Source organism: Pteropus vampyrus, unplaced genomic scaffold (assembly GCF_000151845.1).
Source record: "Pteropus vampyrus isolate Shadow unplaced genomic scaffold, Pvam_2.0 Scaffold179, whole genome shotgun sequence".
Classification (NCBI taxonomy): Eukaryota; Metazoa; Chordata; class Mammalia; order Chiroptera; family Pteropodidae; genus Pteropus; species Pteropus vampyrus.
The window spans coordinates 1,314,806-1,330,683 of NW_011888960.1; the positions used below are offsets into that span (position 1 = coordinate 1,314,806).

The 15,878-nt window shown below is 42.3% G+C and overlaps 1 protein-coding gene across 8 annotated transcripts in view; it reads right to left on the minus strand.

Annotated features, from left to right (window-relative positions):
* FBXW11 (F-box and WD repeat domain containing 11) overlaps nt 1-14,407 on the minus strand; it is a 108,193-nt gene extending 93,786 nt beyond the window's left edge. Inside the window, exons 1-2 of one of the 8 annotated variants that reach the window (XM_023537158.1) lie at nt 14,049-14,265; nt 5,504-5,665 (exon numbers count right to left, since the gene is read on the minus strand). Coding sequence is in view for 7 of the 8 variants with exons in the window: in XM_023537157.1 (XP_023392925.1) it covers nt 14,049-14,093 (45 nt within the window). In the remaining variant the exon portion in view is untranslated. Of the gene's footprint in view, nt 1-5,503; nt 5,666-14,048 lie in introns of all 8 variants that reach the window. The other 7 variants (XM_023537157.1, XM_023537153.1, XM_023537152.1 and 4 more) reach the window with 7 other exon arrangements.
* Nucleotides 14,408-15,878: the final 1,471 nt, after the last annotated feature.

Genomic DNA, 15,878 nt, shown 5'->3' on the forward strand with positions numbered 1-15,878 from the left:
CACAGGGACAACAGCTATGAAACTATTACTATTGTCTTCCAAAATTAACCAAGATTATAAAAGCATGTGGGTAACTTCTAGAAACTGATTTACGAATGCTAAGCTTTTCGGACACTGAACTTCATGTTTTAATATAATCTGATGTACATTCCTGTCAATACACACATACACACACACACACACACATCGATACTACCTATCCATTCTACATATAAAATGTCTCATTTCCTCCTCTTCACGCCATCTGTTACTATCTTGTCATTCCCCCTGGAATATTCCAACAGTCTACTAACTAGTCTCCTCGCTGCAATACGGCCTCCAAACTGACTGCCTGAGTGACTTTTCTAAAACACAGATCTTGCTCAAATTTTCAGTCACCTCTCTTCTCAAACCATACCCACCACTGTCACCCATCCTCCAATCCCCGCGGGGCCTCAAGCTCTAAGGCTCATAGGGCCAAGAAGAAAATGTAAAGACGGCCCTGCAGGGCTACAGTGATCAGGAAAGTGCAAGCCTTGACTCCAGAGGCAGCCATTGCTCAACTCCAATCTTTGGCCAAAACTAAAAATTAGTGTTTTGATAGGAAATGTCTCAATTTTTTCAATCTATGCAGACCAAATGAAATATATCCATGGAGCTCTTTCAATTCACAGGTTACTAGTCTGTAATTTATATCCTAAAGGATAAAGTCCAAAATTTGGTTATGATCTGTCTTTGCACATGTGTCTACCTCCACCCCTTCACTCAAGCTACCCTCTAACAAATCAAAGAACTACAAAGAACTTACTTGTGCCTCCTGAAAGACAATACACATCACTGCCATCAGTTCACGGGGTTACTTTAGCTATGAAAGTCCTCCCCTGCCCCAATTCAGTCTCTGCCCCATACTCATGTCCAGTTTTCGCTCGGGCCTCAAAAGGGTAATTAAAAACTGTCTCGTAAAAAATTTCCTTCCTTTTCTAATCCTCACATACTGTATGTCTACCTCTCACGATCCTTACCAGTTTTCATGTTACACTGTATTTTTTCATGTAAAAGACTGCAACTTCTGGAAGGGACACATCTGATTGTGTTCTGTATCCCCACATTACTAAATAATATCTATTCCAGTACATACTCAATGATGAATGAATATAGCTATTTATCTGCTGATTTATGTAACAGTTTGCACCTCAAGTTGGTGCAAACAGGTGTTTGTTGGACCGTTTTTCCCCCAACTCTTCGCTATCCGTGAAATTTTTAATAAAAGTTATGGGGGGGAAGATAAGACCAATTAAAAAAGCAATGAGCTTGAAAACCATATAACACTACGAGAGTGTCAAGAATAAAGAGTATAGTCAAGCAAAGCCTTTGAGAGCATAAATTATAGCAATGTGACTGGCGGGCAAGGTGGCAACGACCTGTGCAGTGAGGCTTACTCCTAGGAATCCGTCCTGACAACACACTCCTCCCATGTGAGAGATGACAGAGACACTAAGTTACTCTCTACAGCATTGTGTGTAATAGCGAGAGACTGGAAATAATCTATACATATATGTCTCAGTCCAGGCTGGATTCACAGGTAATAGCACATACAATAAGTCAGCATGTATTTTTTAAATCATCTATTCAAAAAATATGAGAGCTCTTTGAGAAGTGACATGAAAGATGATCGTCATATTTTATATTTTAAAAAATCAAGGTGCAGAATAATGTGTGCAGCACGCACATATGAAGGCTACACAAGAATGTGGTTGAGCAGCTGGGGCTCCAGGGAACAAGAGGCCTTTTTTTCTTGTGTGCTCCTTTTTGTACCTTATGAATTTTGTACCATAGATATAATGTATTCACAAAATTTTTTTGTTACGTGTTGACTGACTGTAGCTGTAATGAACTCTTCATGTGTCCATGCTTTCATTACCAAAACCTAATTACAGTGGAGTTACGGCCCACCTGGGAATTAGGGTCTGAAGTCAGTGCCTATAGTGAAAATAGCACGCAGTAAAAATTTCTCTTAAAAATCCCTTAAATACATGCCACACTGGACCGACACACCACTTCAATAATTCCAACACAGCCAATTTTCACTCCAGTCCATGAACAGTTCACTGCTTCTCCAACTGACGAGTGGATAAAATAGCTGGCTTGTACTCAGGCCTCACGTTGTGATGTTAAAAACGTGTCTTTAAAACACCATACTCACACCCTCTCCGCTAGGATGAGAAGCACTTAGGAATGGAGACGCGCTGGGAGAAGAGCAGATTTCCACTGCCACTCATGCTGATCCAGAACCTTCGCTGTTTATTTTCCCCTCGTTTTTGCCACCAGAAGCACAGAATTAGATTTGCATAAATGTACGGAAGATGTATAGTGACGACATGGAGTTTTTTAAAACACATTTCAAAAACTATACCTCTGTTAATTAAACAAACCAGTACAGTGGAAAAGAAAATCACAACCCAAGCAAAATGGACTAATTTGCTGAGTGGAAGAGGCTGAACAGAATTCGCAGATCAAGATGAAAAAGAGAAAGTGGTCATTACCTCTTGATCTACATCACACACGAGCTCATAGGGTCACATGACCTTAGTTGTGGCCCTCACGTTGGCTCCCCATACACCATACATAGATTCCTCAATCCGTCCTCTGAGTAATCTTCTACCTCTACTAAGTAGTCAGCTCCCAAATCTTTCTATCCCTGATCGCTCTAGTGAGCTCCAGATAAATATTCCTACTAGATACTTCTCAGAGGATTCACCCACAGGCAACTCGAATTTATTATAAACTGAACTCATTCTTTCTCCCCCTCACCTGCCCCAAATCTTCTCTTCTAGTATCCCCTACCTTGGAAAAGAGAAAAACATCCATCCTGGTGTCCAAGGTCAAAATCTAAAATCCATAGTATGCTGCATCCATGTCCTACTCCTATAAGCAATGCCCAAGTTCTGCAGATCCTCCCACTGACATCTCTCTAAGTCCGCCCATCACACTCAATGTCAACGCTTTGGTTCACCTTCACCACTGAGCACTTAACTGGTCTCCCTGCCTTAGTCTCCTCAATCCATCCTGCAAACCTGAAAAGTTAACTGCCAGATACAAATGTAGTTATGTTACTCTTTCTACTTTAAGAACAGAAGGAGCAAGAACAAGTCCCAAAGTAAAGCTAAAAACAAGTTCATTGAATAACATGACATAATGCAAAGAGAATGTAGCACCGGGTATATTTTTTATGAGTATGTTCCTATTCTACCCCACACTGTATAACCAAAATAAATAAGCTAACACATGTGTTTCAACAGAAGGCACAGGGAAGTGAGGAAAACTCAACTGCCTTCTTAGAGTCAAAAATGAACACGAAATGAATCGCAGCAGAGATAAAGGCACCTTAAGGAAAACAAGTGGCTTCCCAGACCTATAAGTCAAGAGTGCATTCAAGCTGAAAGTACTAATGTATCTAAAAATGAATGTCTCAATCAGAAAAGGATTTGGGAAGTAAAAGCAAGCTCAGAAGCCAAAAGAGGTTCTGCCACAGGGAAAAGCCATCCACCCCTGAAGTAAGCTGAATGAGGCTGTGTCGGTCCCAGTCCAGCGAACATCTCACTTCCTTGGTCGAGTCCATGCTAACTAAGCTCCCTGACTACGCTCTGCCCTGGCAGGTAAAGTCTACCTGCATGAAGAGAATAGTCCACTCATTTGGCTAGAGTCTCCTCTAACTCTTGTTTCTTACTTGAAAAAGTTAAACTGGCATATCAATGGGAACCAGGTAAGCAAATCTACTTATCAGAAAAGTTTACATTAATTATGCCAATATGCACATATCATTATAAATTAATAAACTGAAATTCTGGCTTTCCACATCAGTCTTGCACAGCGTGGGATAAGAGCTGCTTTGAGCATGCCGATCAGATCAGGTTTCTAAGGGTGTTAAAACAAGGACCAGATCTAGGATGAAGGTAAACTCTAAAATCGCACATGTGGCTATATAAATTTAAATTAATTAAAGAACAAAATTCAGTTCCTCGGTTACAGAAACACATGTCCAAGAGCCACGTGTGGCTTGTGGCTACCATACTGAACAGCACGCTGAACGTGTATGTTATCACCGGAAGATGTTCTGGAAGATAACCTCAAACTAGCCCCACTGTGAGTCCTCCGTACTTAGTTAGCCCTGGATGGCTAACAGAACCCGAGAGCTAGACTGTTTTCTACACAAGGTAAGAAACACTCAACGACAACTGTTTCCTTTCTCTTGACAATATTTCTTCAAATCTGAACACACGGATTTAGTCTTCAGGGTTTCTGCCCCAAGGAATTAATGAGACTAAAAGAAGGATCACAAAGTCAGAGCGTCTATGACAAAAAGAAACTTTTTTTTAAGATAAAGGGAATAGGGAATCTGGAGAGAATATTAAAAAGTGAAAAAAGTCATGTTTTCAAGAAAATTTCTTGACAGTGTCTTACTTGTAAGACTAATAAACCACTGGTCTACATAAGAAGCTACTGAGCTATTTAAGTAACCAATAAAAACTAAGGAGGAACTGAAAGAATACAAGTTTGAGTTCACTACACCAGATGATACTTCCTTGTATAGAACATGTTTTGACATTTAAATACATGGCCTGTCTTAAACTGCCTAAGTTACCTTTATGTTTACTTGATGATCTGACTGAAGATCTAATTTTTTCATTAAGTAGGGAGCGCACCAGATATAATTAAAATAACACGCCATGCCAAACAATGATCTACCATGTACTCTCCATGGTAAAATCTGTTGTAAAAAAACGCACCTTTTTCTTCCAGATAAGCACTATTAAAACTCAGAAGTTGAAGTACAAACTTCAGCAAACATAGTCAGACGGAAAGAGGCAAAGGCCCCTTTGCAGACACGCAGGCCCACGCCTAAAGCCTGGCTCTGCCCTGTACCAGCTGTGTGACCCCGGGCACCCTGCACGGTGCACTTACTCAGTGCTTATAAGCTTCCTTTCACTACCTGCAAAACACAGGTACGGCATGTGCCAACTGAATAACAACTACATGTAAAGAGCCTACAACAACATCTGACACTTAACTTAGCAGATACTCAATGAACAGCTGCTACAGTTAGTAAATCCTCCTAAGACCCTCCAAGAACCCTGAGAATAAAAGACCACTATTTTACATGGTTAACTACAAAAACTATTTTGACCAGGTATTAACTATAAATCCTGAGATTAATGCCTCAAAATTACCCTTTGTTTTCCATATTTTACAAGCTATTCTCCACATAAAACTCCCTGCTGGACTATTACCATAAGCCGTTTGAGCCTATAATAAAAATACTGCACTTCGTACACTGGACGAAGTTGTTACTACCACGTGCGTCACGTGTCCCATCGCTAGTCCACATCCGAACGTGAACACTAAGCACAGACGTCTAACATTTCTGCCTTCCTCTATTAATGACAAAAGTAAAGAAATTTTGTTTTTAAGTTTCTTTCAGTGAGTCGAGTTCCACAAAACAAAACAATACAGGTTAATTGCTTACCTGGAAAATATTTTGTACTTCAGATCCACTAATCCAGAATGAATGGGGGTATTCCCTTTCAGACTAGTCTGAGAAAAGACAGCAGTCAAGCAGCTTCCAAGATCCTTTCCGTTTACCGTATCCAGCTTTCTTCAACAAAATCCCAAACATGCACTTCGGTAACTGTTGAAAGACAGAAAGCAATCCATACACCCACCATGGCACCAGCGGCAAAGGACAGCCACCAAGAAATGGAAGGAAGGGTCAATGGAGTGGTGGATCTGAGGCACAGAAAGAGAGTCAGAACCCCTGAGGAAGCCGCTGGCATAAGAGGCCTGCAGCAGCGCTCCTCAGCTCTGTGTCGAGAGAGAAGGATCAGGATTCTACGTGGCGAAGTCTTACATCCCTACTATTAATATTTGCTCGGGATACATGTCATGCAATTTCCAAAGGAGAACAGCTAAAAGCTCACACTATTATCCGCATAAATCGTCCCAGACCATTCAGCTACAATGACCTCCTTATCCGTTTTCTAAGACAGCTCTTTCACCATTACAAAAAGTTTGCAGCCAAAATTAATGATATGGGAGGGTTCAAACATCTCCCAATAAAGATATTTATTTAAGCACCTAACAAGAAATCTTTTGGCTTGCTACATATAAGACATCAAATCCACACAATCCCCGAATCTTCAACCCACAGCTGAAATACAGTACATTTTAAAACACATGACATAATTTTAAGAGTGAACTTTTGGTTCAATAAAGGCCAATCCACACAATGGCTAGTCATTGGGTTAACTAGAGAAAATAATAAAGAATACTAATAAATAATTTACTAGATGACACCTTTAAAAACATAAACCCGGTCACATTATATCAACATTCTTTTACTACCATACCAACTGTTTCATTGGGCTGCAAATTCTAAACAAACTATAAGGGAAAGGCATTCAAAAGGATAACAGAGATAAAAACTTTAAAAAAATCAAAACACTATGAACTTAACTTGCACATAAATTTTCTACTTCTTCAACTGCCACACTATTGCCAAAATGTTCCTGCAGTAATTAAAATACCTACCTTTACTGAAGGGCTACGAATGAGCCAGGCCCTTTACATTCATTATTCATATTTAATTCTCAAAAAAGATGAGAAATAACTTGCCCAAAGTCTCACATCTGCTAGGTGGCAGAGCCCATGCCCTTTTTCCACAGAGCACTGCTGCACCCAAGTCCAAGGATTAGCAAGCCATGACTCTGGGGGCAGAGAAAACCACGCTTTACACTCAAAGGGCCTAAGTTAATTAACATCTGAATGGAGAACTAAAAAATTACAATAGAGTAAATATTTCAGCCTAGCTGAACTAAAATACAGCTGAATATCGGATGAGCCATCCTGAAACAACTCCCTAGCTCTTGCCATTTAAAAAAGCATTTCATTAACAGAGTCATGCAATTCTAAGACCCACGATATTGATACTAAAACAAAGCAGTATACTGTCGCCCAAGTACTCTGTGTTTATAAGATTGTATCTGTGAGAAAGATCTCAAATCTAGTTGAAACTGAGAAATTGATTTACATTCCAAGATCTGTTAATAAACAGTCCATAGGAAATGACAAAAGATGCTCTAATTTTTCAAGATGTAGGCAAAGCATCTGAAGTGACTGAAATCACAGTCTATAATTAACCTCCCCGTGACAATCAGATGGAAATATCTCGATACTCACGACTTAAAAGAGGTCAATCACATCGGTACAATCTCGAGCAGAGAATGAATGCTCAAGTCTTTCCCATTAAGTGATATTACTCTGGAGCCTATAACTAAACTAGAAAGCCAATTTTGATAAAAGCAGCTGTAGTGAGCTATGGCTAGGAGCTAACTGCTAAAGCGATTTACTCAGCTTTTCAAGTATAATTTACACCTGTAACCAAAATGCTGAACAATTATAGGAAAACACAACTACAACAATTTGACTCACAGACATTTCTGAACCTCTTGAATCGTCAGGCCTTTTCTCTGTATTAACGAGTTTATTTTCCCTTCTTCCCTTCAAATTAACGTTGACTAACTGGCGGCAGGCCGTATGCTAGGCATAAAGATTAAGAGATGCCCGGCCAGGAGTGTAGGCGCCGAGTTCTTCCCATCTTCTGTTCCTTTCTCTTTGCATCTCCCAAGTGATCGGTTCACAAAACCAAGATATATTTTATTATTAGTTCTCATAAGTGGTTAAGTGTTTTCAATTTAACTCTTAAAATTTTCTTTTTGATTTCTCAAGTTCCTTTTTTTCTCAAAAGTAGAACGCTCACTTTTCTTTTTCTCCTGAGAAGCTTGCTATCAGAGAATGGTTTCCTATATTCATTACACCTACATTTGCACATCCCTCTACTCACAAAAAGAGACCTTTTTTTTCACTTTACATGTCAACGTCCCTCTGTTTCTACCTCACGGCTTTCCATTCTGTGAAGGTCTTCACTGTTGACTAATCCTGAGAGGGAGTTTCCTAAAAATGCTTCCTGCTGACATCACAGAATACTGTAATCTTTGAATTTTGTTAAAACAATAAGATCCAGGTTAGAGATACCCTGCTGGATTGTCAGGTCTTCCTGGTTTGTCTCTCATTTGCCTACGAAGTCAAACTTCCTGTTAGGTAATTGTCATCAGCAGAAACTGAGGGTAGGTGACACAGGCATTCTTGACCAACAGGTTTTTCTCCCTTTGTCAACTAATTCAATGAACAACTCAAATAAAACCCAGAAGGAAATCTTGTATGATACTCACCGCTTATTCTGTTAAGGGTCAAAATCACCAGCTTTGCTAAAACAAGAATCAAAATTGTAATTTCCTCATCTAAACTAAATCAATAGAACATAAATCACAATGCTCAATGTTAATATGACTAAATCAATCACCGGTCTCTTAACTATCAGAAGACTTGGAACAGAGTTGGGTGGGTTCTTTCTGTAGTTACAGTACAGGTCTAATTATATCTAATTGATAGTTCTTAGTGATTGTAACAGTACTTTCCAGATTTCCAAGATAGTACTGACTCTGTATGATTTCGTCATTTCCCCTAAAGATGCCTCGTCAAATAAATATATGGCTAAAAGCAAGTGAATTTTGGGCCTCTGTAAAGCTTCACAAATAAATACGTGCACAACTCAGGGGGGTATTGAAAACCTCCTCACACCATGTCTTCACAGTGCTTTACAAAATACAGTCCCTGTACTTGTGGGGAAAGTTAGCATGGCCAGCAGGTGCTGAGAGCCAAGCCTCACATTCGCATCTCATATAGCGCTCTCAGCGACTCGGAGCAATACCTACCTTTTCTTATTTTTACAGATAATAAAATCACACCACGGAAAGGTTAACCCTCCTAAGGTCACACGGCTAGCAAATGACAGAGCTAGGATACAAACTTCCGGTGTTTCTCTCTGAAGCCCAAGCCCTTTCTGCTAAATCCTGTTTCCCTAAGGTCACAAGATCCTTGGCACCTTACTGAGTATTTGGCAGGTTCATATCAACAGATATAAAAGGAGTTCCTCAGTACTGTGCTATCAACCACTCTGCAATGTATAGAAATCAGAAATCCATCTGTATGTGTGTAAAAGTCTGTAATAGTTCAAATGTCTAATACACATAGTCTGTGTGCCATCTACATCACTCTCCCCTTCCCCCTCCACCCATATCTTAGGGTCATCAAAAGAAAATCTTAAGAAGGTTTCACGGCATTAAAAAAAAAAAAAACAAAAAAAACCTAATATTAATTTAAATCCATAAATATCTATTGCACACCCAAGCGCTAAGCATTACGAAGGATTCAAAAGACAATCAGATACAGCCTCTGGAAGGCAAGCTTAGACATTATCACACAGACTTTTATGACGTACAGGAAGGTATGGTAAGTCTCATAACAGTTAGGAACAGATTATGAGAATTAGTGATACAGCTGAGAATTTCCAGGAAAGAAGATGGTTAAGATACAGGCAGACGGCAATGCATGTAAACAATCAGCCAAAAAATTCAACTCAACATTTACAGACATCTACTACAAGAAGGCACTCTGAGTTTATCATTATAGGGAACACAAACAGGAAACTACAATACAAGCCTGGAATATGTTAAGTGCCACGAGATAAATTACAAAGTGTCAGAATTCATTTAACAATGATTATCACGTAGGCAGTGCTATAGATAAAACGACAAAATGGTATCTGCCACCATAATATAAACTGATATCAAGGGGTGGCACCTAAACTGCATTTTGAGTAGACAGGACTGCATCAGAGAAGCCTGCTGAGATCTCCCCTATTTGGCCAGAGAGCCAACTATTAGGTCCTTCCCGCAAATATGGCAGCCTTCAAGGCGTGGGCTTAGGTCAGTTCGCATCGGTGCTGACATGGAAACAGTGTGAGCAAAATTAGACACGGTCTTCTACATTTTGGCTAGAATATAAAATAAGCGAAGACTGGGAAGAAAAGCTAGAAGAAAGGCTGGAACTGGAAGGATGAGGACTTGTAATGTTTTCCTTAAAATGTATATATCACCAGGTGGAACTCTGGATCCCAGGCACCTCATGGCACAGAAGTTTGTTTCTAGAATTCAAAGATCAAACAGCACGACTCAGAGGGATATATGTGCTGGTCTATGGGCTAGTAATTCCCCCGGGCTACTAGCTCTCTGAATTTCAAGGTACAGCAGTCAGGGGCCAAGAGTGCCAACCCTTGTGTGCAGGATCATGCTTCTCCTTGTCAAATCTGAAAGAACATCTAACCTACTCCGAACTCAGGGGCAAAAATGTATATATTTGACCCATAGCCTCTTAAGGCAGATTGATAAGGTCTATAAATGTTTGTTGTTATTTCATTAGGCGCCTACTTAAACCTTTGTCTATTTAATCTGCACTTGGTAAATCAGCACAGGGCTAGACTTAAATGAGGATAAGTGATAGTAACAAAGATCTAATTTCTTAGAGGAGTCACTAAACAATCCCACTTACTTCACTTTGAAAGCCAATGACAGGAAGGGGGAAAAAATTCCAAACAGAAAAAAAATTTTTTCCCAATAACTTCATTTAGTTTCTTTCATCTCCATGGCCTTGTGGCCAGCCTGTACTTGAATAGCTCTAAAAATAGCATTGATATCACGCCTTCTTAATAAGATCCAATGTATTTTACCTATGTTACTACATACAAGTAATTACCACTTAGAGATTACACAGAAGGGAAATGGCTCATGTAAGGTCACTTAGCAAAGAGAGGAACCATTCGGCAGCTAACTAAATAGAGTACGAACTATCCATTAATTGTGGGGGGGAGGGGTGCATTCGCACCCACAGAGAAGGCTTTCCTAAACTTTTATCAACTTCTGCTATCTTCGAACAGAGAATGAACCAACTTTCTTTTCCAGTTAGAAGCTCTCCATGCTTTCTAGTAATGAGTGCCTTGAACACGAGCTCATATTCCCAACTCGAGCGTTGATAAATACGATACATAATGCAGTTTTCAACTTTTCCTGTTAAGTACATGCATTAGACATAATCTAGTGAACTTTTGTATATTTCCACATGGATTACTATTTTTCTTCCTCATTAAATATTAGCAAAGGTGATTTTACTAAAGCCAGAAGTCTGAAAAAGTCCCACAAATTAGGTATACTACGGGGCCAATATAAGGCCATGAAAGTCATTTGGTGGTTAAATTATTCACCATCAGCAACTGTAAATACAGTTAGCTGTCTCAATCAAGAATGTATAATCAGTCTTAAAGACTGAACATAAAGGTCTGTTGGAAAAACATTCTCTGTGGACCCAGCCTCAGGCAGGCGTAGGAGTCACAAAAGGGTTATATTTTGGAGATTTCAATTATTCTGCTATCACCAGCTTTATTTCCTAGTAAACTAAGAGTACAAGGAAAAAAGAAAGAATCAAAATCAAAGAAAGTAGAGGGATGAAGATTAAGAAACTAGAGGTACTCAAGAAGTCTGTTTGCTCTCTTTAATTCTGAAATTATCAAATGAAAGTTATCCTGTTAACCATTAAGTACAGAACTGGTATAGGCAGCACAATCACAAATATTGGAGTACTGATGCTGACTCATAAAAATCTAAAAATATTTCATGCTTTAGGTTCTCAAAATACCATCAGTTTAACCCCTTCTCTCCTTCAATCATGTTGCTTTGGAATGGATGTAAAAAATGTCTCTAATCTCCTTCTGGAAACTGTAATTAAAATGCAGGAATACAGAAAGCCACATGCAATCAGATTTTAAGGCATTATCATTCCAACATCTGATCCTGGATTTACTAAATCAGTTAAGTGCCTGTACTATCTACTACACTAATACATATATGTTTACGAAAAGGGCTGCCTAATAGTCTATCTCTTTGAGGGAATATCAAAATCCTTATATAAAAAGCCATTTTAAAATTGATGTAGATAACTATTAAACTTTCTAAAATTTCTAAGAATCCCAGTTTATATTATCCTTAAAAGGCTGAACTATCTTTTTAGATCACAGACAATTACAATTATGTAAAATCAAAACTTTTATAAGCATAGGAAGCCAGTAAGAAACTTTTTTTTTTTACCATACACTCAAATACGCTAAATAGATTACACTGTATTTCTAACTTTAAAAAATAAAGACCTTTTAGTTATGTTTTAAATGAACAGACACGAAAGGAGCACAGGACCGATTTCGAAGAGGTACCAAGAGATAGTTTTTCCATACGAAGTACTCCTCTGTTAAGTTCATGTATTGTATGTACCTCCACGAGAATATGTGCAATATTTGTAATTCTAATTAAAATATTTAGTCAAAATAATCCACTACAAAAGTTGCAGAATATCAAAGGCTCGACAATAGTTTGATAAATTACACTGAAAAAATTACTTAATAAATTAAAATCAAATAAAAACCCACAACTGACAGTATCCCTTGGAAAGCAACCACACATGTACACACACAAATCAGAAACTACTAGAACTTTGTTTTGTTTTTGTTTTCAAGGACGGAGAAGTCTAGTTCTGTGACTTATGCAAAGGAATGTAAATATTAAGCTGCCTCCGTATTTATACTACTGTACTCCATTTTTAAGACATGCATCTCAACTCCCCAGATACCATCATCCACAGAAACCATGCAGCTCTCCAACAGACTTTCAGTGTCACCATTTATTATTTATAGCATTAAATGGGGGAAGTGGCTCTGATGTCACCGACCCTACCTACCCAGTGGAATCACTGACTCAATAAACATTTTCACACTGGAGAAAATCTGGCTAGGAAAACATTTTGTTGGGTTAAGTAGATTCTTTCAACTTTCCTCTCAAACCTAGGGTAGAAGTTGTTACAGTGTTAGGAGAGATACAAAGATACTGTCAAGGTTTCCACAGGAAGAAACCCTGGGCTTGTCCATATGCTGAGGCAAAGACTTTCTCCTCCCAAACTCTCCACAGCCCGGTTTGATCTCCCTAATGTTCGAACTGGCAGGTAATAGCTGCCATATTTTATTTCTTCCACCCAATCATCCACCTAGTAGCAAATTCTTCGCTTCTGTTAGCCACTCTCTCATGGTCCCGTTTTCTAAAAACTCCTTCTGGCTCCAAGTCCTAAGGGGGAGGGGGGAAGGAGGTTGGTTGGGGGGGGGGGGGGGGGGGTGTCCGCGAGGCCAGAAGTCTGGTCTAGCTACCAATGGTTTCTAACAGAAGAGTGATCGCTTCCCCGCGGGCCTAGGATTATCCTTTTTTTTTTTCTTTCCTTTTTTTTGAGAAGAAAGAACTGGCGGCAGTGATGAGGACAACCCCTCCCCCGTCGTCCCCAATTTCCTAAAGCAGCTCTGAAAAACATGAAGTTACGGTTTCTCTTTCCTGGAAGATGGAATCCAGAGTACCTGGGGCCTTGCTATGCAAACATCGCTCTCGGCCCAGTAGGAAACCCTTTGTCCGAGATGCCGGACATAACCGGGGCCCGGGAAAGAGGCCCCTTATCCGTCACAGCCTCGAACCCGCGAGCTCCCCACCTCCTCCACCCCTGTAGGGCCTATCCCGGCATCCACACAGCCCTAGGTTGGGGAGAGGGTGCTGAGACCCCGACTAGGTCGCGGAGGCCGAGGCCCCGACCGACCTCCTCCGTACCCCCTCCCGCCACCATCTCACTCAGCCTGAGTGGAGCTTTCAGGAGCGGTGCAGGCCTGGCCCGGAGAAATAGAGAAAAAATAATAATAAATCCCATTCTAAGAAAAGGAGAATGAGATGCTGGAGCGAGTGTGAGCTAAGGCCATAGCGTAAGCGAGCGAGGGTCGTTCGAGAGATGGGCCGGGACCCAGGACGGGGGCAGAGAGGAGAGTCGAGGGGCATGGAGGGGGCCGGGCCAGGTCCGGCCTGAGATATCGAGGGATCCAGAGGGGCCGCGCCGGGCCCGAGGCCACGGAAGGCAGGGGGCCCAGGTCGGGGCCGAGACGGCGGGGAAGGGCCAGGGCCGGCCTCGCGCCGGACGCTGAGGTGGGCAGGCCCTCCCGGGGCCGGACGGACGGAAGAACAGACGGTCCAGAGGGCCGCACTCACCATGAGCTCGATGGTCTTGTCCTCAATCACCGAGTCGGGCTCCATGGCGGCCCCGGCGGCCCCGCCTCGCTCTCCCCGCGCAGCAGCGAACGGCCCGGGCGGAGGAGGCGACGGCGGAGGCGGCAGAGGCGGAGGCGGTAATCGCACCCACTCTAGCTGCCAGCCCGCCCGGGCCGCCGGCAGCTCCGCCCTCCCCCTCGGCGAACGCAGTGCGCACAGCTCGCACTACAGCTCCCAGCAGGCGCCGCGGGCCCCGCAGAGCGCGTGGGAACCGGACGCCGGCGCCGGGCCGCTGTCTCCCGGCAGCGCCAAGCAGAAGCCTGAGCCCAGAGTTGCACTGGATAATGCATGCGGGACGTTCAGACCTAAAGAATTAAGGGCTCCCTCTCGTAGGGCCTCGGGAGCCCCGCGACTACATGTCCCAGAACGCCCTGCGCGCGGGTTCGCCTTCCGGCTACTTTCTCCTGACTTCCCGGCAGCCCCAGGCTACCCAGATCGGAACGGAAACTCGGAGGCAACTCTTCGCAGGTCGGAGGTCCTGCGTGTGCGACCGATTTCCGCACATGCGCGGTCGGCGGCCGCCGTGCCCATTCGACGTCTTAGGTAGCGGCGCGGCTGTTCTGCGGGCGTCCGGTGGTAGGGACACATTTGGAGACAGGTGGGTTCTAGGTGCGTTAGGAGGGGATGGTTTCGAGGCTCAGGTGTGGGAGGGGGCCAGCGAGCGAGAGAAGCTCGGGCCAGGGTGGAGGGTCCTAGAAGGGCATCCAGTCTCTCAGGCATCCCAGTGAAGTGTTCGAAAATTTCGATGGAGAAGAGGAGGCTTTTGCAGATGAGCCGCGCTGCTGCTGCTTGTGTGTACCGCGAACTGGGAAGAGCTGAGATGAAAGCGAACCTCTGTATACTGAGCCCCACTTACTCATAAATTCGTTCAGAAAATATTTTTTAAACTTCCACCCTCTGCCGGACACCACCAGTCTAGGCCCTGGGAAAATCGGCTCTGAACATCACAGACAAAGCCTCTGTTCCCGTGAAGCTTAATTCTAGTGGGCGGGAAGGCAGGCATTAACCAGAAGAGTGACAGGTGCTAAGAAAGACACGGCTGGAGACCTGGAGACTTCTAGTGAACTCTGTCACCAACTCTGTGAACTTTGTCGGGTCTGTCAGTGCCTTCTAATCAGAGACCACCAGAGACACACTGATACTTGAACAAGGTGTGTCCTTACTGGTTGCTGTGAGTGAGAACGCACACCATGAGGAACAGAGGGGCATCTCACAGTTGTTAGGTAATTTGTGAGAGGGTTGAAGAAAGTAGCACCTGTCACTCTTTTGGTTAATGCCTGCCTTCCCGCCCACTCTGGATTAGGTGGTGCCAGGAAGTGGGGGTAATTCTATGATTGGGCATCTCAGGAAATCTTACCTGAAGGGAAGAATTCTAGACTGAGGCTAAAGCTGTAATTGCTAAGAAGCAGCATCCCCTCATAATAGCTGGGATGGGCAACGTTTGGTCGTTTATTGTGGTTTGAACAATGTTTATGTTTTATCTGTGTGCAGATATAATTAAGGAGTGGTATTGGTTTTGTCTTGATCCATCACGGTTACAGAATGGCCTTGTCTGATGTTTATGTTCTGTGTAATTATATTCAACAGAGTAGGCAAGGCCTAGCTCAGAAGGCCAGGCTGGAATATACCAGGCCAGCTTCCAAATATCAGAGGCTGCTTTTCTCTTTCTCACGTATTTTCGCATTCTTTGCACCTATAAAGCGAAGGGACTAGGTGAGCTAGAAATCTTTCCATTTCCAAGGACCAGATTGTACGCATGCAGGACCAGTC